This window comes from Pelophylax lessonae (assembly GCF_965119305.1).
Source record: "Pelophylax lessonae genome assembly, chromosome: 13".
Classification (NCBI taxonomy): domain Eukaryota; kingdom Metazoa; phylum Chordata; class Amphibia; order Anura; family Ranidae; genus Pelophylax; species Pelophylax lessonae.
Window position 1 is genome coordinate 143,622,482 of NC_138780.1, and position 24,148 is coordinate 143,646,629.

Here is a 24,148-nt window from a genome sequence, read left to right on the forward strand (position 1 = left end):
GAGGTATCACCGTGATCGTTAGAGCAAGGGAAATAATTTGAGCCCTAGACCTCCTCTGTAACTCAAGGATGGCAACCTGTAGAAATTTTTAAATTGTCGCCTATGGGGATTTTTAAGTACCAAAGTTTGTCGCCATTCCGTGAGCGTGCGCAATTTTGAAACATGACATGTTGGGTATCTATTTACTCGGTGTAACATTATCTTTCACATTATGGAAAAAAATTGGGCTAACTTTACTGGTTTCTTATTTTTTAATTAAAAAAAGTGAATTTTTTCCAAAAAAATTGCGTTTGGAAGACCGCTGCGCAAATACGGTGTGATAAAAAATATTGCAATAATCTCCATTTTAATCTCTAGGGTCACTGCTAAAAAAAAATATATAATGTTTGGGGGTTCTAAGCAGTTTTCTAGCAAAACAACTGATTTTAGCTTGTAAATACCAAATGTCAAAAATAGGCCTAGGCAAGTGGCTAGGATGCATGATGATGCTCCTTGGATGTTAGGCCCCTCTATATGGCTAGGCTGTGAAAAAGTCTCACACATGTGGTATTGCCATACTCAGGAGGAGTGGCAGAATGAATTTTGGGGTGTCATTTTTGCTGTGTACATGCTATGTGTTAGGAATATCCTATAAATTGACAACTTTGTGTAAAAAAAAAAAGTTTTCATTTTTTTCCCACATTTTCCAAAAACCTGTGGAAAAAAATGACACGTTCAAAGGACCCATAATGCCTCATAGAATATACGTTGGAGTGTTTTCTTTCCAAAATGGGGTCATTTTGTGGACTTTTCCATTGTATTGGTGCTCTAGGGCCTTGAAAAGTGTGATAGGTAGTAAGAAAGTTTTATGTGTATTTATGCTCCTAGAACGCCTGAAGGTGCTTCTTGGACGTGGAGTATCTTTTTGTGATCAGGCTGTGTAAAAGTCTCACACATGTGGTATCGCCATACTCGGAAGGAGTAGCAGAATGTATTTTTGGGTGTAATTTTTGCTGTGTACATGCTATGTGTTAGAAATAGCTTATAAATTGACAACTTTGTGGGAAAAAAAAGAAAAAAATTTTTTTTTCTTCATTTTCCCAAGAATTGTGGGAAAAAATTACAACTTCAAAATACCCACCATGCCTCTTACTAAATACCTTGGACTGTCTACTTTACAAAAAGGGGCAATTTGGGCGGTATTTGTACTGTCCTGACATTTCAGGGCCTCAAGAAAGGAGATAGGCAGTCAGTACTTCTGGTGTGATCAATTTTCAGTAATTGGTACCATAGCTTCTAGACTCAATAACTTTCACACAGACTAAATAATATACACTAATTTGGGTTAATTTTACCAGAGACATGTAGCAGTATACATTTTGGCCCAAATGTATGAAGAAAAATTAATTTTTTGCAAAATTTTATAATTGAAACTAAAAAAAAGTGTTTTTTTTTCAAAATTTTTGCTCTTTTTTTGCATATATCACGAAAAAAAAAAACCCCAGTTGTGATCAAATACCACCAAAAGAAAGCTCTATTTGTGTGAAAAAAATGATAAAAAATTTGTTTGGTTATAGTGTAGCATGACTGAGCAATTGTCATTCAAAGTGTGAGAGTGCTGAAAGCTGAAAATTGGTCTGGGCAGGAAGGGTGTCAAACTGCTCTGTATGGAAGTGGTTAAAGAAATTAAATTAGATTATTGACATGATGCCTGCCATACCAGGGAGCAAAGGAGGGTAAGCGGAGCATTAGGCTGCAGTGCCACACTTATTAGCATTGGGGGCCATCGGACCAGTTGTATTAAAGCGGTAGTATCCCGCTTTTTGACACTTTTACCTACAGGTAAGCCTATAATAAGGCTTACCTGTAGGTACAATTAATATCTCCTAAACCGGCACGGTTTAGGAGATATTTGCAGTGCATGCAGCCGCTCACGCGAGCGGCGCATGCGCTCTGAAGGTCCGGGGGGACCTTCAGTTTTACTTGCCGGGAGCTTGCCGGAAAATCACTCCCGTGCGCATGTGCGGAGTGACGTCGGCGCGGCTCCGGCCAATCACAGCGCCGGAGCCGCCGAACCCGGAAGAGACGACGAGGGATCATGGCAGCGCCCACAGCGATGTCCGGGGATCCGTGTCGGGGCTTCGTTCTAAGGTAAGTAATACATAATGAGCTAGTATGCGATGCATACTAGCTCATTATGCCTTTGTCTTGCAGGTTTTTTTTTTTCTTCTTCAATTTTTGGGTTTACAACCGCTTTAAGTGTGGTTGGTGGCCTGCATTCTGTCCGAATGTCCCCATTCGCCGGTTTTATCATACCGGCAGGTAGCAGTGTGAGTGCTTTTTGTGGGTGCCAGATTGATTTGCCTCCTGGACCCTGCCCTCTGGTCCATTTCGCCCCATAAGACTGGCACCATCCTAAAAGCGTAGCGCAAGCCGGCGGGGACCCTTTTCGTGCGGGAACCGGGAGGAGGCTGTTCTTTCTGTGTAGAGTGCAGTTTTTTGCTGCCCCCTGCAATGTGCCGCCCTAGGCCTGGGCCTTGTTGGCCTAGGCCAAGATACAGCACTGCTAGGGCCTATTTAGACATGAGCCAGTTAACCTACCAGTATGTCTTTGGAGTGTGGGAGGAAACCAGAGTACCAGGAGGAAACCCACGCAGGTACAGGGAGAACATGCAAACTTCAGGCAGGTAGTGCCATGGTTGGGATTCGAACCAACGATCCCAGTGCTGCCAGGTGGAAGTTCTAACCACATATTTGAAATTTTAACTCCAGAGTCCAGAGCACCTGCTGCAATTTTCTGCACCTCAGTTCCTATGTTTTTGTGCATAGTTGAGTCACGTAGCCTTATTTCCATGTCCCCCGCAGAGCCCTGATCTCAACATCATCGAGTCTGTCTGGAATAACATGAAGAGACAGAAGGATTTGAGGCAGCCTACATCCACAGAAGATCTATGGTTAGTTCTCCAAGATGTTTGGAACAACCTATCAGCCGAGTTCCTTCAAAAACTATGTGCAAGTGTTTTGATGCTGTTTTAAAGGCAAAGAGTGGTCAAACCAAATATTGATTTGATTATCGCTTCTGTTCCTTTACTTTCCAATTGATAATAATGAACTATTAACACTCCACAGTACTATATATATATATACAGTATCCCACAAAAGTGACTACACCCCTCACATTTTTGTAAATATTTGATTCTATCTTTTCATGTGACAACACTGAAGAAATGACACTTTGCTACAATGTAAAGTAGTGAGTGTACAGCTTGTATAACAGTGTAAATTTGCTGTCCCCTCAAAATAACTCAACACACAGCCATTAATTCTTTTGTTGCCAGTAAGTCTAAACCACTGGCAACAAAAGTGAGTACACCCCTAAGTGAAAATGTCGAAACTGGGCCCAAAGTGTCAATATTTTGTATGGTCACCATTATTTTCCAGCACTGCCTTAACCCTCTTGGCATGGAGTTCACCAGAGCTTCACAGGTTTCCACTGGAGTCCTCCTCCACTCCTCCATGATGACATCACAGAACTGGTGGATGTTAGAGACCTTGCACTCCTCCACCTTCCATTTGAGGATGCCCCACAGATGCTCAATAGGGTTTAGGTCTGGAGACATGCTTGGCCAGTCCATCACCTTTACCTTCAGCGTCTTTAGCAAGACAGTGGTCATCTTGGAGGTGTGTTTGGGGTCGTTATCATGTTGGAATATTGCCCTGCGGCCCAGCCTCCGAAAGGAGGGGATCATGCTCTGCTTCAGTATGTCACAGTACATGTTGGCATTCATGTTTCCCTCAATGAACTGTAGCTCCCCAGTGCCAGCAGCACTCATGCAGCCCCAGACCACCATGCTTGACTGTAGGCAAGACACACTTGTCATTGTACTCCTCACCTGGTTGCCGCCACACACGCTTGACAACATCTGAACCAAATATGTTTATCTTGGTCTCATCACATCACAGGACATGGTTCCAGTAATCCATGTCCTTAGTCTGCTTGTCTTCACTGATTTGCGGGCTTTCTTGTGCATCATCTTTAGAAGAGGCTTCCTTCTGGGACGACAGCCATACAGACCAATTTGATGCAGTGTGCGGCGTATGGTCTGAGCACTGACAGGCAGTTTCAGGGTCATGGCAATTTTCTTATAGCCTAGGCAGTGATGGTGAACCTTGGCACCCTAGATGTTTTGAAACTACACTTCCCATGATACTCAACATTGCAGAGGGCATGAGCATCATAGGAAATGTAGTTCCAAAACATCTGGGGTGCCAAGGTTCGCCATCACTGGCCTAGGCCATCTTTATATAGAGCAACAATTCTTTTTTTTCAGATCCTCGGAGAGTTCTCTGCCATGAGGTGCCAATTTGAACTTCCAATGCCCAGTATGAGAGAGTGAGCGCGATAACACCAAATGTAACACATCTGCTCCCCATTTACACTTGAGACCTTGTAACACTAACAAGTCACATGACACTGGGGAAGGGGGGGGGATGATTAATTTTGTCAATTTTGGACATTTTCACTCCACTTCCAGTGGTTTAGACATTATTGGCTGTGTGTTGAGTTATTTTGAGGGGACAGCAAATTTACACTGTTATACAAGCTGTACACTCACTACTTTACATTGTAGCAAAGTGTCATTTCTTCAGTGTTGTCACATGAAAAGATATAAAATATTTACAAAAATGTGAGGGGGGTACTCACTTTTGTGAGATACTGTATAAATTATTACTAACATTTTCTGAAGGCCTCTATGTTTACATAGATGTTTGATCATTTGTTTACTCCTTTATAAAATACAGTAGTTCTCATTGGTCCTTGAATGTGGCTTCCTTTGATGTTGCTCCCTAAAGCCTCTTAACTGATCTTTGGTATATATTTGCTGACCACCTTTTCATTTTACTGTATATTTCCCAAAAACATGAAACCGCTGGCTTCAAAACTTGGAATCGCAGACCCAAAACAAATATGAAGATCAGAGGCGTAACTAGAGCCTTCAGGGCCCCGATGCAAGAAACCATGAAGGGCCCCCCCAGATCCCTGGCCGGGGCCCTTCCCTTCAAGCCCAGGGCTCTTCTCACTAATCCTGGGACTCTTTACTCTCATTGCATGGCCTTTTATTACGGTCCCGCAGCAGGATCCTTTCACAAGTTCTGCAGTGGGCTCCCTTCCTGCAATCTTTGGGCCTCCCCATGGTGGTGCAATGCCAGGGCCCGGTCGCAAGTGTGACTTTTGCAATCCTGGAAGTTCATCCACTGGTTTGCTACTGGGCCCCCTGGAGCATGGGGCCCGGTAGCAATCGCAACCCCTGCAACCCCTGTAGTTACGCCCCTGATGAAGATCAAGAAAGTCAGCTAAAAGTCAGAAGGCTTTGCTATTGGTGAGTGCTTTTGGACACGATTAACAGAGAGCGTATCAAAGGATGTTAGAGTCGAATCCAGGGATCTGCCTATTGGGAGATAGAGATGAAGAACAATTCCCACCAGAAATTAGAACACCAGTATTGAGTCTACCTCCATTGCTCGTAAAACCATTGCTATGAAGTGTTTTCGTTTCCTAGCCCTCCCACATTTGAAGATTAAAAACTACAAATTACCACTACCCTATTGAAAGAACAACAGATTTATCAGCGTAGGGGTACTCTCCCAATTAATATTTCTAAAATATGGGACTCATGGTTGGCGGTGCTGGGCTGAGCCCTTGTCTCACTTGTATCTTTTAGGTTATTGCAGCCCTAACTTAGATAGTGATGTACACAGCATACCTGTTGGTAATATCGTTTTCTACTGTCTTAGCAAGCAAGATACAGAGTATAGGCTATGATATGCTACAATAGCTTGGTATAACTGATATCTTAGTATTTGTAAGCACAGATGGGATGTAGTTCGCTTACATTGTTACTTCTTTTAGTTAGCATTAAAATGTCTTATGTTTTTGTGATATAAAAAGTCTACACACATCTGTTGAGATGTCAGGCTTCTGTGATGTAAACAACGAAACAAAGATAAATAATTTCAGAACTTTTTCCACCTTTAGAGTCGGTTCACACTGGGGCGGCACGACTCTGTACTACTTCGGGGGCGACTTGTGCATTCCCATGCACCACGACTTCGGAGCGACTTGCAGGGACTTCACTTAATGGAAGTCTATGCAAGTCGCTCCGAGGTCGCCCCGAAGTAGTACAGGACCCTTTTTCTAAGTCGGAGCGACTTGTGTCGCTCCTATTAGAACGGGTCCTGTAGCAGTCAATGGACCGCGAGGGAGCGCGACTTGTCAGGCTGACAAGTCGCCTAACAAGTCGCGTTAGTGTGAATCGAGTCTTAATGTAACCTATAAACTCAGTTGAACAGCAAACTAAAATCTTTAGGGTGGAGGGAAGTAAAAATAAAAAACTAAAATAATGTGGTTGCATAAGTGTGCACACCCTTAAACTAATACTTTGTGATTTTATTACATCACTCTGTCTTTTTGGGTATGAGTCTATCAGCATGGCACATCTTGACGTGACAATATTTGCCCACTCTTCTTTGCAAAAATGATCCAAAAACAATCCAAATCTGTCAGATTGCGAGGACACCTTCTGTGCACAGCCTCCTCAGATCACCTCACAGATTTTCAAGGACTGGACTCTGGCTGGGCCATTCCAAAACTTTAATCTTCTTCTGGTGAAGCCATTCCTTTGTTGATTTGGATGTATGCTTTGGGTCGTTTTCATGTTCAATTTTCTGGCAGAAGCCTGAAGGTTTTGTGCCAATATTGACTGCTATTTGGAACTGATCATAATTCTCTATACCTTGACTAAGGCCCCTGATCCAGCTGAAGGAAAAATAGCCCCAAAGCATGATATTGCCACCACCATGCTTCACTGTGGGTCTGGTGTTCTTTTGGTGATGCGCAGTGTTGTTTTTGCACCAAACATATCTTTTGAAATTATGGCCAAAAAGTCCAACCTTGGTTTCATCAGACCATAACACATTTTCCCACATGCTTTTTGGGAGACTTCGGATGTGTTTTTGCAAAATTTAGCCGGGCTTGGATGTTTTTCTTCATGAGAAAGGGTTTCCGTCTTGCCACTCTACCCCCTAGCCCAGACATATGAAGAATACAGGAGATTGTTGTTCCGCACAGCCAGTACTTGCCAGATCGTCCTGCACTTTTCATTAATTTTGGAGGGACATCCATTTCTCGGTAATATCACTGTGGTGCCACATTTTCTCCACTTGATGATAATGACTGTCTTCACTGTGTTCCATGGTATATCTAATGCCTTGGAAATTATTTTTTACCCTTTTCCTGCCTGATACAGTACCTTTTAACAATGAGATCCCTCTGATGCTTTGGAAGCTCTCTGCAGACCATGGCTTTTGCTGTAGGGTGTGACTAAGTAAATGTCAGGAAAGACCTATTAGAACAGCTGAACTTTATTTAGGTTAATCAGAGGCACTTTATTTGATGGCAGGTATGTTCTGACCCCTAATTAACATGTTTGAATGTGATTGCTTAATTCTGAACACAGATACATCCCCAGTTATAAGAGGGTGTGCACACTTATGCAACCACATTATTTTAGGGCTCTTTCACACGGGCGTTCCTTTTTTTTTGCCCGATCAGGTCCTTTTTTTTTTTTTGTAACGGACACGGATGACACTTGTGTCATCCGGTCAATATGTCCGTTTTTCATCCCATCCGTTTGCGGATGAAAAACTGACATAATGCATGTCTATGTAAATACGGATGTCTGCGGATGACACCACTGACATCCGTTTTTGCTTCAGTTCCGTTTTTTGAAAGGAAGAAAAAATAGGGTTCTCCTCCGTTCAAAAAAACTGAACTGAACTGACAAAAAACGGATGTCAGAGGATGATCATCCGATGACATCCGTATTTACATAGAGATACATTATGTCCGTTTTTCATCCGCAAACAGATGGGATGAAAAACAGACATACGGAACGCCCGTGTGAAAGAGCCCTTAGTTTTTTATTTTTACCCCCCCAAAAAAAAAAAAAAAAGATTTCAGTTTGTTTTTCAATTAAGTTGTACAGCTTATAGGTCACATTAAAGGTGGAAAAAGTTCTGAAATTATTTATCTTTGTCTCATTTTTCTTTACATCACAGAAACCTCACATTTTAACAGGGGTGTGTAGACTTTCTATCTCCACTGTACTTGTTTTGTGTGCTCTGTACTGATTTCTCGTGCAACATTACTATAAAATATAGCTGGTGGAAGCCTTCTTATACCTGACTATTTCTACCGTTTCTTTTTGTACAAGTTAAAAACTCTTAATAAAAAAATTTAAAAAAAGCCAGAAGGCCTTATCTGATTACTTCTTCCAGGTCAGTAATTCATAATGCCCAAATCAAAGAACCCATGGAATCAGCTGAATGTAACTCTCACTTTTTTTAGTTTTTAGACTTGATTTAGATTGGATTCAATCAAACTGATTTGATAAGCCAGGGCCGAAAGTTATTGATTGTTTTGCATCAGTTGGGAGCACTGAGATACTATGTTCATAAATACAACTGTATTTCAGTCATAAAGAGATTACATGGTGGAAACAGAGATGTGATCAATAATGTATGATCCTACATTACAAATATATCTTAAATATTAATCAGAATCCTTCTCCATGTGTAGCATACCAATCCAATGGGCTGTTAACTTCTGGATAAACTGATTATTCCTATCTTAAGAGATTGGTCAGAAGAGAAACTGATTATTTATCAAAGCGTGTACTGTATGGCAGCCCTCACAATTTCCACTCGCCTGCTTGCATTTGGCTAGTGGAAATAATCTGAGGGCGAGTGTTCTCGGCCGGCACTTAACTCAGGTAGGGAGGCGGGCTGGCTTGTGTAGGGGGCGGGTCCACTTGGTTTGGGCGGGGGTTGGGTCCCTTCGGCTCAGACGGGGAGGAAGTCCTGCTTGGCTGGGCTGGGCTCGGGAAGGTCCACTCCGCTCAGACGGGGAGATGGGCCTGCTCGGCTGGGCTCAGCTTTAATGGGGGGCGGGCAGCTCGGTCAACAAGCAGCGCAGTTAACAAGCAGCATGAGCAGTGTAACTATTGATATAACTGTGGTAAGTAAAATGCAAATAACTTAATTGAGTATGCGGTTTAGCACATTCTGGGTTCTGTTTAGGTGTCTGAATTAGCTATATACACTGCTCAAAAAAATTAAAGGAACACTTTTTAATAAGAGTATAGAATCAAGTTAGTTAAACTCCTGGTATATTAATCTGGTCAGTTAAGTAGCAGAGGGGGTTGTTAATCAGTTTCAGCTGCTTTGGTGTTGATGAAAATAAAAACAGGTGAATTAGATGGGCAACAATGAGACAACCTCCAAAACAGGAATGGTTTTACAGGTGGAGGCAAACTACATTTTTTTCCATGCTCATCTTTTCTGACTGTTTTTCACTAGTTTTGCATTTGGCTAGGGTAAGTGTTATTACTCGAAGCATTTATACTTAGACCCTATAGAGCAGGGATCCTCAAACTACGGCCCTCCAGCTGTTGCAGAACTACACATCCCATGAGGCATTGTAAAACTCTGACATTCACAGACATGACTAGGCATGATGGGAATTGTAGTTCCTGAACAACTGGAGGGCCATAGTTTGAAGATCCCTGCTATAGAGGTTGCACAGGCAGTCCAACTCCTCCAGGATGGCACATCAATACGTGCCATTGCCAGGTGGTTTGCTATGTCTCCCAGCACAGTCTCAAGAGCATGGAGGAGATTCCAGGAGACAGGCAGTTACTCTAGGGGAGCTGGACAGGGCTGTAGAAGGTCCCTAACCCATCAGAAGGACCGGTATCTGCTCCTTTGTGCAAGGAGAAACAGGATGAGCACTGCCATAGCCCTACAAAATGACTTTCAGCAGGCCACTGGTGTGAATGTCTCAGATCAAACAAACAATCAGAAACAGACTTCATGAGGGTGGCCTGAGGGCCCGATGTCCTCTAATGGTCCCTGTGTTTACTGCCCGGCACAATGGAGCTTAATTGGCTTTTGCCATTGAGCACCAGAATTGGCAGGTCTGCCACTGGCTCTCTGTGCTTTTCACACATGAGAGCAGGTTTACCCTGAGCATAAGTGACCGATGTGAAAGGGTCTGGAGAAGCCATGGACAATGTTATGCTGCCTGTAACATCGTTCAGCATGACTGATTTGTGGTGGGTCAGAGGTGGTCTGGGGAGGCATATCCATGGAGGGATGCACAGACCTCAACAGACTAGACAAAGGCATCCTGATTGCTATTTGGTATCAGGATAAAATCCTTGGACCCACTGTCAGATCCTACGCTGGTGCAGTGGGTCCTGGACTTCTAGTGCACGACAATGACCGGCCTTATGTGGCTAGAGTATGCAGCCAGTTCCTGGAAGATGAAGGAATTGATACCATTGAATGGCCCTCACACTCACCTGACCTAAATCCAATACAACACCTCTGGGACATTATGTTTTGGTCCATCCGATGCCGCCAGGTTGCACTTCAGCCTGTCCAGGAGCTCAGTGATGCCCTGGTCCAGATCTGGCAGGAAATACTCCAGGACACCATCCCTCATCTCACTAGGAGCATATTGCCAGGCATGCATACAAGCATGTGAGGGCCATACAAACTACTGAGTACCATTTTGAGTTGCTGCAGCGAAATTTCAGCAAAATAGACAAGCCTGCTGCATCATTTTTTCACTTTGATTTTTGGGGTGTCTTTGAATTCAGCCCTTTGTAGGTTGATAATTTTAATTTCCATTAAACAATGTGGCATCCTTTCATTCCTAACACATTACCCAGTCCATATCAGTATAGATATCCAACATGATATTTTTCCTCATTTAGATCTGATGTGTTTTCAAAGTGTTCCTTTCATTTTTTTGAGTAGTGTATATTCTCTAGGTCTATTGATTAATAAATGGATTGGGCAGATCCAGATATTTTATGGATTACTCTTTCACGTGTATTTTTCATCCTTGCTGAAAATAAAATGGTATGCAATAGCGCACTTTTCAACCCTGCACTCTGTACGTAGCCCCCCCTCTCAACCCTGCACTCTGTACATAGCGCGCCCCTCAACCTTGCACACACTGTACATAGTGCACCCCTCAACCCTGCCCTCTGTATGTAGTGCACCCCTCAACCCTGCACTCTGTATGTAGTGCACCCCTCAACACTGCACTCTGTATGTAGCGCACCCCTCAACCCTGAACTCTGTACGTAGCGCACCCCTCAACCCTGCACTCTTTAAGTAGCGCACCCCTTAACCCTGCCCTCTATACGTAGCTCACCCGTCAACCCTGCACTCTGTACGTAGTGCACATCTCAACCCTGCACACTGTACGTAGCGCACCTCTCAACCCTGCACTCTGTACATAGCGCACCCCTCAACCCTGCCCTCTTTAAGTAGCGCACCCCTTAACCCTGCCCTCTATACGTAGCTCACCCGTCAACCCTGCACTCTGTACGTAGTGCACATCTCAACCCTGCACACTGTACGTAGGGCACCACTCAACCCTGCACTCTGTACATAGAGCACCCCTCAACCCTTGAGTCTGTACGTAGCGCATATTTACATAACAAGGCAGTAATGATGTGTATAGTACCTATAGTAGCCAAACATATTTTATCCTTATTTTATTTATCACAGTCAGATCAATGAATAATGCCTAATGTATTATTGTTAACTTTGTTGTTGTTAATATTTATTTTTGTAACTTAATTCTGCATAAAACATTTATCATGTAATTTTATAAGATCATTTACAAGAGCCTGTTTAAGGGTGGAATTAGGGGCAGGGCAGGGTAAGGGTTGGGTGGGGCAACTGGTGGCTAATAACTCTTAAGGCCTTGCTAGTAGCTCAGGTCTTGAAATTTTGAGCCCTGTTGTATGGCCACCACTACTCAGCCAATGGATTGTCCCAATAACGCCAGCCGACAGCAGAAGCTGATAGAGAAGACCTCTAGGCATGAAATCATCCACCCAGAACAAGCATGCAGGACAGCACTTCAGACATCACAAGCTGCATGCTTGTCTAAGTTAGTTGCTCACAAAGGCAGTGAAACCAGGATCAAAGTCTGTACCTTTTAGTAACAGGCCTTCTATTTCTATCCACACACAGGGCCGGACTAATGTAGGGGCTATTGGCAGAGCCGTAGATACATTTTTGTTCTGGGGGGGGGGGGTTCAGCAGTAGGTACTAAGTAAAAGTCTTTTTAAAAAAACCAAATTGCGCCAAATTAAAAAAAGCTGGAAAAAGGAAAAAATTATGTGTTGCTCATAGTAAGCAATCACATTCTTAATTCTATTTTCTCAGATCCTCTTGAACATTGAGCCGGATTTCAGTTTTGCCTTCTTCCAATTCTTATGAACATTGCCCAGTTTGGTTGGCTATTGTCCAGCCTAAAGCTGGGTACTGGCTGAAGGAAAAAAACTGACAGATCACTGTACTAAAACTCGCTGTGTTAGTACAGCAATCTCCCCAGCTGTGCTATTGTGTTCCCCCCTCACCAGAACACAGTGTACAGTGCCCTCAGCAATTGGAATGCCCACAGGGTGGTGCACTGTAATAGCCAATCTTACTGGGCAGGTGCAAAGGGCACCATCTTGTGGAAGGAAGCACTCACTGATTTTTTTGTTAAGAAGCGGCATTGTGCATTGTTCATACATACAGAACATACCTCACAACTTCCAACCTTCCGAAAATGAGGGACATGATAGGGAGGAAGTGACTTGCGGCGCAAGTAGCGGGGCGCAGCAAAAAAATGGGTGTAGCAAAACACTAGAGTGGGAGGGTCTAAGAGACATGGTTAAACAAAATCTGGGCTTCCTTCTACCTATAAAATACATTGAGGCCCGGGGCCTCCATAATTGCAGTTGTGTTAGCCTGTTAGGCCCTGACTTTTCACATCTGGGATCTTTACTGGGCAGATGCAAAGGGCACCATCTTGTGGAAGGAAGCAGCAAAGTACACACTAATATTTGGTTAAACAGGCATACAGGACAAGGGAAGTGGTACTTTGCAGACACCGCAGAGTCCATACATACAGAAAAAGAGAAGATACTTAGAATGCGGTACACCCAGGAAACACAACAGTACCACAACAGCAATGGAAGACTTAGCCCAGCCTGCCCACTGTGCTTATATTCAGAATGGCAGGATTGGATTTTGTAAGAGATCATCAACCTTACACCTATTTTACACACTAATGTTGAGACTGAGGTATGCATTGCAAGCATGAAATAAGAGGAGGATAAGAATAGATATTATGAAAGAGTTTATAAAAGAACAGAAGAAAAAAACTGAACTCCAACTGTTCTAGCAGCCATGAACGTGATCCATGGTTGAAGTTCAGATCTAGAACACAGCACACAGAGAGAGACACCTGGTGGTTGTTGGTGACCTGTCCTCCTGGAGTTAAGGTTAAGGTCCAGACTCCAGCACAGCACAGCAGCCCTTCAGAAAAAATTGAGATGATCCTTCCACGTAGTACTGGCAAGCAGGCAGGCAGGCTCAGCTGAGCTAACAGCACTCAGACTCAGGCAGCTCCTTCCCCAAAAGACAGCCAAAGGCAGGAAGTGGCAGCTCGTAAAGAGGAGGAGCCGATCATATGTGTAAGTGAGTGCTGCCCGCTCCCTCCCGCTCTGCTCTCAGTGCTGCTGTCCTCCTGGAAGCTTTTGTAACTGTCTGAACAAGTCAAGACTTGTCTCTGGAGTCTCAGTCTGGACTAGAGAGGAGGTGTGGAGGCGGAGCAGACAGACGAGAGCACTGTCAGCCAGAGCCTCCCTCATCCCAAGCCAAGCCTACAGCCCAGGTGGAGCTCCAGGTGGTCAGGTGGAGTAACAGCAGGCAGCAGCATTAAAATAACAACGCATTAGTGCCTAGTGCGGCGCAAAAAAAAAAAAACATTTTCTTTTTTTAAATGTATATTGTACACTGATGCTCTATCAGCCCCTGCAGCCCACCATATCACTGCCCTGTCACCAATGTGGGCTCCCATCCTCCCCGAGCCACCTTGTGCTTATATCCGGCCGTATCATGTATGCAGGGGGGGAGCTCTTCCACTTGTACTAGGCACTAATGCCACACTGCTCTCCCTCCCTCGAGTGCCAGGGAATCCAAATATGTCAAAGAATTCTCTTCACTCCATGGTGCTCCAGGACTTCCTGTACTGGGCTCCCCACTGCAGCACCAACCTGCACCCACCTCCCTGCAACTGCTGGCCAGCTTCCCCTCCACCCCTGTAGCTGCTGCTGGGTGGGAAATCAGGGCAGCTGCAAGGAGATGGAGAGCAGGGGCTTGATAAACATGCCATGTTTACCAGCCCCTCTTTCTGAATAACACTGCGAACGATCAGTATAAATGTGGGTACACACTATAATCCATATTGGATGTGTATGGCTGGCATAATATATCATCTGCATATATTGTATGTGTTCAATATAGTCATACTGTGATGTACAGTGCACAGTATATTCTCTATACAGTGTACATATAAGGTGAAATAATGAACTCAATAATATTCTACAGTAGCTCAACAAAAAAGTGAAAAAAGATTGTAAAAAAAAAAATAGATATCTGATTAATATTTAAAATCTTTTTTTCACCTTTTTGTTGCGCTACTGTGGAATATTATGTACGTGTTTATTAGGTAGCAGCACAATAATTTATATGCTTAGTCACGTTTTGTACGTGCAAGAAAACACATATACTTATACAGTAAAACCTTAGATTGCGAGCATAATTTGTTCCGGAAGCATGCTTGTAATCCAAAGCACTCTTATATCAAAGTGAATTTCCCCAGAAGAAATAATGAAAACTCAGATGATTCGTTCCACAACCATTTATTCATAAATCCTTCAGTTTATAGACCCTATAAAAAGATTATAGCATTGCGATAGGTTGTGTAACCATAGAATGTCCATTCACAAATAGCCGCTTCCACAAGGGGATTGGAAGCAAAATCCAGCAGGAGCTACAGGGTAGCAAAGAGAAGAGAGCCGCCTGGAAGTGTAGCAATATGGTTCCATTTAATGAAGGTACAACATTTAGCAACTCACATGGTTGATGAATAAAACAGGCACATCTAAGTATGCAGGCATCCAGAGTAAAGCTGTCCACATAGACTATCTTCTGAACCACCGGCTGCTAGTCTGTAATCCTGACCGGGAAGACCACCCTGCAGTAAAGCGTTCTGAAAGCGAGGGGCAGCATGGAAAGGATGACGTAGATGATGGTGCGAAGGATGGTCCTATGTGGACAGCTTTACCCCTGATGCCTGCATCCTTAGATGTGCCTGTTCCAATCATCAACCATGTGAGTTGCTAAATGTTGTACCTTCATTAAATTTAACCATATTGCTACACTTAGAGGCGCCTCTCTTCTCTTTTATACTCAGCTGTGACTTGAGGCTACTTGTATATCAAGACATCGCTTGTATATCAAGTCAAAATTTATTTGACAATTTTGCTTGTCTTGCAAAGCGCTCTCAAACCAAGGTTTTACTGTATTCTCTTTATAGGGTGAGCTTGGCATAACCCTGAAGGTGGTACATGTGGGCACTGGATATCAATGTGTTTTTCTTTTATTTATTTCCATAAAAAAACCTACCAAAATCCTCAGCACCAGGCCCATGAAGCTCTTAACCACTTGTCAAGCGCTTATATATATATATATATATATATATATATATATATATACACACACACTGCGGCAAGGTGGCTCGTACAGGTAAAACAATGTATGGATACGTTGCTCGTGGCGATGGCAATGTATGGATACGTAGCTAGAGGCGAGCGCACGCCGTCAGCGGGGAAGCCGATGCGTGTGTCGGGCGGCTTCAATTGCCGTCTGACACCCGCGATCGCTCCCCGCTGAGAGAGAAGGACGGTCGGCTGTTGTAAACACAGCTGACCGTTCTTCTCCCTGGTATGGTCATAGAGCCCATGTAAACCTTCTATATAGGATCACATGTCTCTATGTGCATTTCAGAAGCATTTCAGAAGCCAAAAATTTGTAGCAGAAAACAAAAAATTGGCCTAAAATGTTAAAAAATGTTGATTTTTTAATTTTTTTTGAGAATGTCACATAGAAGAATGTGAAAAATGGATTTTTGTAAAATCTTACCGTAAAATCCTTTTCTCTTAGCTCATTGACAGACGTAGTCCTCGGTGATACAGCACCTTCGGGTTATGTTGCCTCCACAGGAGCAGGACTAGACAGGAAATAAAAATGCTCTGGCCACACCCCAGGGGCAGTCCCCGAGGGTATATCCTCTCTCTCTCCGCCACAGCAAATCAGTTATGTCACAAAAGCAGTGCTTAGAGAATTTAACCCAACCCAACTCAAAAACAGAGGGGCGGGGACTACGTCTGTCAATGAGCTAAGAGAAAAGGATTTTACGGTAAGATTTTACAAAAATCCATTTTTCTCTATCGCTCATTGACAGACGTAGTCCTCGGTGATACAGCACCTTCGGGAAGTCCCAGAGCAGTATCACAAATGAGGGGTGGGAAAATGGAAATCAAATCCCAATCTAGAAGGCCCAACCGGTGCCAACTAGAAGTTTACAATGCTCATCCTTAATGATGAGACTCAACAAAAAGAAATTTTTCAAACAGAAAAAAACCCTCGAGGTAGACCACCGGTCTCCTCAAATTGCGGCCTGCAAAACCTTGCGGCCAAATGAGGCATCCGCCGATGCCATCACATCAATTTTATAGAATTTTGTAAAGGTATGTACCGACGACCAGGTGGCCGCCTTACATACCTGGACCACTGACGCCTGATAGCGAAAGGCCCAGGAAGTACTGAGCGCTCGAGTGGAGTGCGCCCTAACAGGGAACGGAGGACTCTGACCCTTAATAGAATAAGCCTGTACCACCGTCTGTCTAATCCATTTGGCAATGGTCGCGGCAGATGCAGGCAACCCCTTTCTGGGGCCATCCGTGATCACAAAAAGTGAATCCGTCTTACGGAATGATTCCGTAGCTTTCAGGTATACCCTGATTGCCCGAACCACATCCAAGGAATGCAACGCATGTTCCCGATGATGATTGGGCTGAGGACACAAGGAAGGTAGTACAATATCTTCATTCAGATGAAAATCTGAAACCACCTTAGGAAGAAAGGATGGCTTAGGATGAAGTACTACCTTATCCCTATGAATCACTAGGTATGGGGACTGGCATGATAATGCAGCCAGTTCTGACACCCTGCGAGCAGAAGTGATAGCCACCAAGAAGGCCACCTTCTGGGATAAAGTAAGCAAGGGAATCTCCCTGATGTTTTCAAAGGGAGGTTTCTGTAGAACCGACAAAACTAAATTAAGATCCCAGGGCGGTAAGGGCGCGCGGACTGGTGGAGCCAGGTGCCGCACCCCCTGGATGAACCAATATTCGAGTCACCGAATAGGTACGTGGAGGAAATCCTAAAGATTCGCACCACGCAATATACGTCTTCCATGTGTGATAATAGACCTTGCTGGAAGTCGCTTTCCTTGCTTTAATAAGGGTAGGAATGACTGAAGCTGACAACCCTCTGTCCTTCAGTACTTGGGTCTCAATGGCCAGGCCATTAAAACCAGCGACTGTAAAGCACGATGGTAAATTGGTCCTTGAGACCACAGACATTCCCTGAGACGAAGTTCCCACGGAACGTCTGCGACTAGCATGTCCAAGTCGGCCAGGGCGGCTTGACGAGGCCAGCCTAGAATTTCTAGGACCACTGGTGCTGACTGGATCTGAACCAGGCGTCCCTAGAGCTATCTGGCCCTGACCATCCGAGAAAGTCTGGTCGTTTGCTGTTCCCACACATTTATCAGATACCTGATTCCTATCAGGAAGGGTGATCTTTTCTGGTTGAACCTCAGGGACCGAAGTCACCCGGCTAGAGGCTTCTTGGTCTGTCTGGTCAACCAGATCCGATTCCTGTGGGGAATAGAGACTAATCTTAGGAAAAGGTAAAGGAAAAGATCTATTCAGGGAACGGTGACTACCGCTCCCTGTAGTACTTAAATGTTGGAAGGGAAGAATCGCACCGGTAGTAGTAGTCGATGCTCGATCTAATGTCCTGAATACCGGTGAAAACGTCCCCCCACCCTCAACCCGGGTGGGGGCGCACCTTCAGGCTGTGTAATCCTTTGCTTCGGGTTTGGCTGAGTCGGTCCTCTGTTTGTCCGACCAGCCTTTCTTGAACCCTCCTGGCGGAGTCTTGCCTTTCCCGCTTGTTCCAGCCGGGCGTACGAACCCTTTATGGGCGGTAAAGAAAGGTCCTCGCTTGTTGCGAGGTCCCTTAGCTTTAGCAGCCTGTGGCAAGAAAGTGCTCTTGCCCCCAGTGGCATCCTTAATAATTTCATCTAGGGTGGCCCCAAATAGACGATTCCCCTGAAAGGGGAGATTCGTCAAGGTCTTTTTGGAACCTAGGTCAGCTGACCAGCATTTTAACCATAGCACACGTCTGAGGATTACCGCTGACATAGATGCATGCCCTAATAGGGGAGTAGTGTCCAAGGCTGCGTCACAGATAAACTGTAGCCCTTGTATAATCTGTTCCATCAAATCAGATGTTTCCTGGGGAATATCTTTTCCCCTAAGGTCTTGGCGTACCAATCTCGCCCATTCCGTAAGTGTCTGGGAAACTAGACCAATAACAATTACTGGTCTAAATGCTGACCCTATCAGAGAGAAGATAGTGCGGGACTCTGCTTCCATCTTCCGATCCACCGGATCCTTAAAGGACGAAGTGTCCTCCACTGGGATAACCGTGGCTTTATTCAGCCTGGAAATAGGTGGATCCACCACTGGTGGTACCGTCCATTTCTTAATGAAGGATTCCTCAAATGGATAGCGTCTAGCAATACGCTTGGAAATCGTAAAGGTACGCTTAGAATGCTCCCATTCTCCTTTAATTTTATTACCAAAACACTTGGGTACAGGAAAAACCTTCACCGTTTTGATGGGCTTGTTAGTACCAAAGGGAATCTCTGTTTCAGTTGCCTCTGCCGGTAAAACCTCAAGTCTTAAGGTTTCCCGCACTGCCACAACTAGTGCGTCCACCAATGCTTCTTCCTGAATTATAGCGGGAGAAGAAACGTCCTCCTCACTGTCTGAGGGGGCTTTACCTGAGGTAACAGCCCTTGCAGAGGGACCTGCAGCTGCAGTGACCATCTCTGAATCTGAGTCAGAGGTGTCAGATAATATAGGGGTAGGCGGGGGTCGCTTCCTTGACCCCCGTCCCTGACAGGCTGCCTCCACCCGAGCCACCAAAGACTCCAAAACTGCTGTAAATGCATCCATACTCTGTGCACCGGCGGGTCCCGTGGCCCCCTCGAGGGAAACAGGTGGGGGAATTTGTGTGGCAGGGTCCATGATTATTCCAGTAACTTCCCGGATAATACAATTCAATTAAATAAAAAAAACTTTTTTTTTTTTTTTTTCAGACCCCCAGCGCCACAAAAGCCCCTTAGTGTTACCTGCTAGGGATCCCTATCGATCGAGAGAGAGAGAGATAGACCCGCAGGCTCACCACTTGATGCTCAGAGTTTAACTGCAACAGGTTACAGCGCTGTCTTCACAAACAGGAAGTCTTTTGGCTGGCTGCCCAGGAAGAAAGGAGGCGGCTCCGCCCCTCTGCACGCCTTCCGGCGCCTCCCCTAGCTCCACGAGGTGTTTGGATCACCTCAAACATGGCCGCCCCCATGCTGGAGACACAAGGCTACGCCAAAATGGCGGCTCGTGCGATCCAGCAAAAAAAATGGCGGCGGCCTGTACCGAATAGCGGTGTGCTGCAGGGCACACAACACCTTCTCTGCATGGGGATTTGGCGTGGTTGGCGGTACCGGCCCTGGCGGACCGCATGGCCGTTCGGAAGGCCTGCTATAGCTGGAGATTTGACTAGGAAGGCAGTCTACATGTCCGTGGCTTCTGACTGGTAGGTACCTTATTATTATCACAGTAAGATTCCCAGACTGCCACTGATTACAATCTTTTTAACAATACAATTAGATTGTTAGCTCCCAAACCAAGCCTCCTGGCTTTTTGCACATAAAATCACACTCAAAGTAGGGGGATCTGTGCCATGTTATAGGATAGAGGGGGACTCTATCTTACCATACAGAGAGGGGCCCGCGTTCACCACAAGACCCGTCAGGGGAAAAGGGGGAACATACTACTCACCATACCGGAACCAGGCGGGCACCAACTCCTGACAGTACCCCTCTCCACCGGGGCGGGAGGGCTGTCGACCAATACGGACGCCGTGACTCATGGTCCTTGGCGTTTCAGCGAGACGTTTAACTCGCGGGGTCAGTCCCCCAGTGGGACTATGTAGCGGCCGACCCAGCGCGGAGCTATGGCCTGCACGCGCTCGTAGGCTGAACTGGGGTGACCACCGGATCTCAACATCCAGCCCGTCGCCCAGTTCAGCTTTCTTGCTTGAAGATCTCACAGGAACACTGGAGAAAAAAGCTGTCTAAAAAAATCTTTTAAGAAAAAAATCTTGCCAGGACCGAAGATCCCAGCAAGGTATCTAGGTCCTTACTCCTGACTAGACAGAAAAAAACTGATTTGCTGTGGCGGAGAGAGAGAGGATATACCCTCGGGGACTGCCCCTGGGGTGTGGCCAGAGCATTTTTATTTCCTGTCTAGTCCTGCTCCTGTGGAGGCAACATAACCCGAAGGTGGTGTATCACCGAGGACTACGTCTGTCAATGAGCGATAGAGAAATATATATATATATATATATATATTTTTTTTTTTAAATTGTCGCTCTTTTTTTGTTTATAGCGCCAAAAAAACAAAAATCGCACAGGTAATCAAATACCACCAAAAGAAAGCTCTATTTGTGGGGAAAAAAGGAAGTCAATTTTATTTGGGTACAGTATTGCACGACCGCGCAATTGTCCGGTAAAATAACGCAGTGCCGAATCGCAAAATAGGGCCTGGTCATTAAGGGGGCAAATCCTTCCGGTCTTAAAGTGGTTAATCTGGCCCTGTCCACACAGGTGCACTGATTTGTATGGTCCTTGCCCCTTCCTTTCATTCTCTGATAGGACCCCTTGTCCTTTGGATCTTGTCACCCCTGGAGTAGTAAATAGAAAACACAAAACCTTGGCAAGAATCAGAGTTTATTCCCATTTGTATTGAGGTTAGGAAACCAGCAGATAGATACAGTGCGTATGTTTCTGTGCAATAAATAACTGGTTTTCATGGTCACATTTGTCATCAGAACAATCAGACACTGTGGTGAAGTGTTTGGATAGAGAATTGTACAAGCTCAACAAAAGAACCTTATACATTTAGTGACGTTTTATTTATGCATTCAGTGTCAAGTACATCATAAGTGCAAATAATCAGAGTCCATAAGTTCTCTAGGAACTACAGAGAATGGAATACAAATCGTAATTAATAAACTGAACAAGCTGAACTGGTCTAGATACCATACATGTAAATCTGTATTTTTTTTTTCCCCCCGATCCCTTACAACAGGAGTACTGCGAATTTATTTCATACAAAAACGGAGAGAAGTACCGCACACGGATTTCACTTGTGCTGGAAAACACGAAACATTAGTCTACAGTTCTACGTATATTTATATATATATTTATATCATCGAAAGAACTCCAACCAGCAAGCCCAGAGACAATGAAGCAAGTCAGTACTATTGCATCAGTGCCCTAAGCATAAAGCCCTAGCCGCACGTCACATTAAGTTATAGAAGCGCTGCCAAGAATAGCAGGAAAAAACACTAAAAAATTATAATAAATTAGAAAATAAAAAATACTTAGGCTTCCAACATCATGCACTTGTAAGCAACACATAAAAGAAACACATCTAGTACACTTTTTTGTATCTCTTCACTATACTGTAGTGCTTGACACGGCTGATTGCAAGTATTCTAAGAGCAGAGAAGTAGCTTTGGAAGAGCCGCTTCTTGAAGTTTTTTTCTTTTTTTGGATGTTTCAAGGAACACGGTGTGTTGAAAAGAGAATGGTGCAATAGATCTGTAAGTAAAGTGTGGGAACACAGCTGTTTCCACGTTAGACTCCACACAATTTACCAAGAGTTGAATTGTCTTGAAGGTTTATTTACTCCTTCTGTTTGGCACCTGGAATTTTGGCTTGGATCCTGAAAACAGACAAAAAGTACAGTTGGCATTTCAAGTACAAGTTCATCGTCATAACATCTTTCTTTAAAGCGGAGTTCCGGCCACAAAATCGACATAATCGATTTTTGTGGCCATCCGCTTGCTTTTCTTCACCTGAAAAGGAAATGGATAGTTAGGATTTTTTTTTTTTACTTACCTTGTTATTGTAGAAAGAAATACTCACCTTTCTTCCACTTCCTCCCTTGGCGGCCGCGGCCCGCGCCGTCACTTCCGGTTTGCAATGATTCCTGGGAGCTGAACGTCATCGCTCCCAGGATTTAATGCGACGGCACCGGCCCCGCTCGTCACTTCCGGTGCGACACCGCATTCCCTGCTAAACAGCTTCTGGGCATGCCCAGAAGCTGTGGAGGAATGCGGCGCCGCACCGGAAGTGACGAGAGGGGCCGATGCAGGCGCATTCCGGGAGAAGAAGACACGGAAGAGGACGCAGAAGAGGATCGCACTGGCTTCAGCTGCCCACAACAGAGATGGCAACGCTGGAGAAGAAATTTTAAAAGTGAGTATTTCTTCTTGCAGGTAAGTGCGAACCGGGACAGATCAGAGGCTAGCCATTGTGGAATGTACTAGCCCTGACTATCCCGGGGGTATGTTCATTGAAATTTTTTTTTTGTGACCGGAACTCCACTTTAAAGGCTAAGTTCACTTAAAAAAAAAAAAAAAATAGCTGCAGGTAAAAAAAATATGCATTTATTTTTTTTCTCTTTGGAGCCTGCAGAGCATTGCATCTGTGAACAGCAGATCGCGTGTGCACTGTCAGGCACTCAGTACAGCGGTCTGCCAGTACCTCTCCTACCAGCAGTTACTGAAGTGCAGGAAGAGTAATACACTACAAGGGCACTCAAGTACATTGAGAATGAACTACCAAGGCAGACAGGACTTGTAGTTCATTTATTTACAGATTTGTGCGAATAAATGACGTGGCTGTGTAGGCAGAGGCTCTGCACATCCACGCTGTTTTTAAATTATGACAGCGGGTGTAGGGAGAGGTGCACAGAAAAAACTCTGCAGGCGCTTAAACAAATCTAAACGCGCCTAAATGAGGTGTTTGAGCGTAATGCATTCCAATGGACAGAATAAATGAATATTCTAGCCAATGGAATCCATTAACGCTCAAACGCTTGCTGTGCCTAAACGGGTATGCAGTACATGACTTTAGGCACGTTATTTAGGCAGCTTTTCTCCTGCTAGGGAAGAGGGCATTCAGAAGAGCAAAGCAAAATTCCCTGTGTGCATGTGCCTGTTGTCAGACCACAACATAAAATTAGCCCCCTGGTGCCGGCAACATGCAAATATGCAGAATCTCGGCGGGTGGGCCTTGGTGTGCATTAATATAATTACAGCTGCGTCGCGAGCGCACGCCCCCGAACGCTCCTGACACAGTTAACAGCAGCTAACAGTTGCACGATCCTAAACCCCACCCCACCTCCCTTCACCCTAAACCGCTTAAAAGGCAAGGAAACCCCCCAGCTCAAAGGGTTAAAGAGTGCATTTATGGTAGTTCAGCAGGTATTTTTCTGTACTTGTAGAGTCTTTACTAGGATAAAACATGGGGAAATGTGCATGAATTCCATCAATAATTTTTTTTCAAGTCTATACAAACCTAAACGAAAAGTAAATACTTTCAATACATTTTTATTTCTATCTCTGATTCCATTATGGAGATTTCACCTCACTGTCCTTCTGACAGGCTGTGACAGCAGGACAAGAAATGAGGCGAACAGTGGTCACAGTTTGTAATCATAACCCAACAAAGGTTCCACCTTTTTAAAAAAAAAAATGTTTTGCGGCCATCTCTGAAGAGATTTTACTTAATTTCCTGTCCCAACAGGAAGCGAAGAGAAACCTCCCCATATAGATCATCAACACATAATACAGTATGCATAGCTCATAATTATATAGCAATATTTTGTAAATTTAAATCAACTTACTTTGCCACAATCATATTCATGTTTGTCCTCACAAGTCCCAAATACTGGTCAATCTGTGCCTGGAAAAGTACAATAAATTTAGT

At 44.5% G+C, this 24,148-nt stretch overlaps 2 protein-coding genes across 3 annotated transcripts in view; both read right to left on the reverse strand.

Annotated features, from left to right (window-relative positions):
- CCDC175 (coiled-coil domain containing 175) overlaps nucleotides 1–12,078 on the reverse strand; it is an 87,096-nt gene extending 75,018 nt beyond the window's left edge. Inside the window, exon 1 of the mRNA XM_082274837.1 lies at nucleotides 12,056–12,078. The gene's annotated coding sequence lies outside the window, so the exon portion shown is untranslated. The remainder of the gene's footprint in view (nucleotides 1–12,055) is intronic.
- Nucleotides 12,079–21,080: 9,002 nt separating this feature from the next.
- The window catches only part of RTN1 (reticulon 1), a 299,713-nt gene continuing 296,645 nt past the window's right edge, over nucleotides 21,081–24,148 (reverse strand). For both annotated transcript variants that reach the window (XM_082242924.1, XM_082242925.1), the window contains 2 exons: nucleotides 24,066–24,124; nucleotides 21,081–22,097 (listed from right to left, as the gene is read on the reverse strand). In XM_082242924.1, the coding sequence (XP_082099050.1) occupies nucleotides 22,058–22,097; nucleotides 24,066–24,124 (99 nt within the window). In that variant the 3' untranslated portion in view covers nucleotides 21,081–22,057. The remainder of the gene's footprint in view (nucleotides 22,098–24,065; nucleotides 24,125–24,148) is intronic.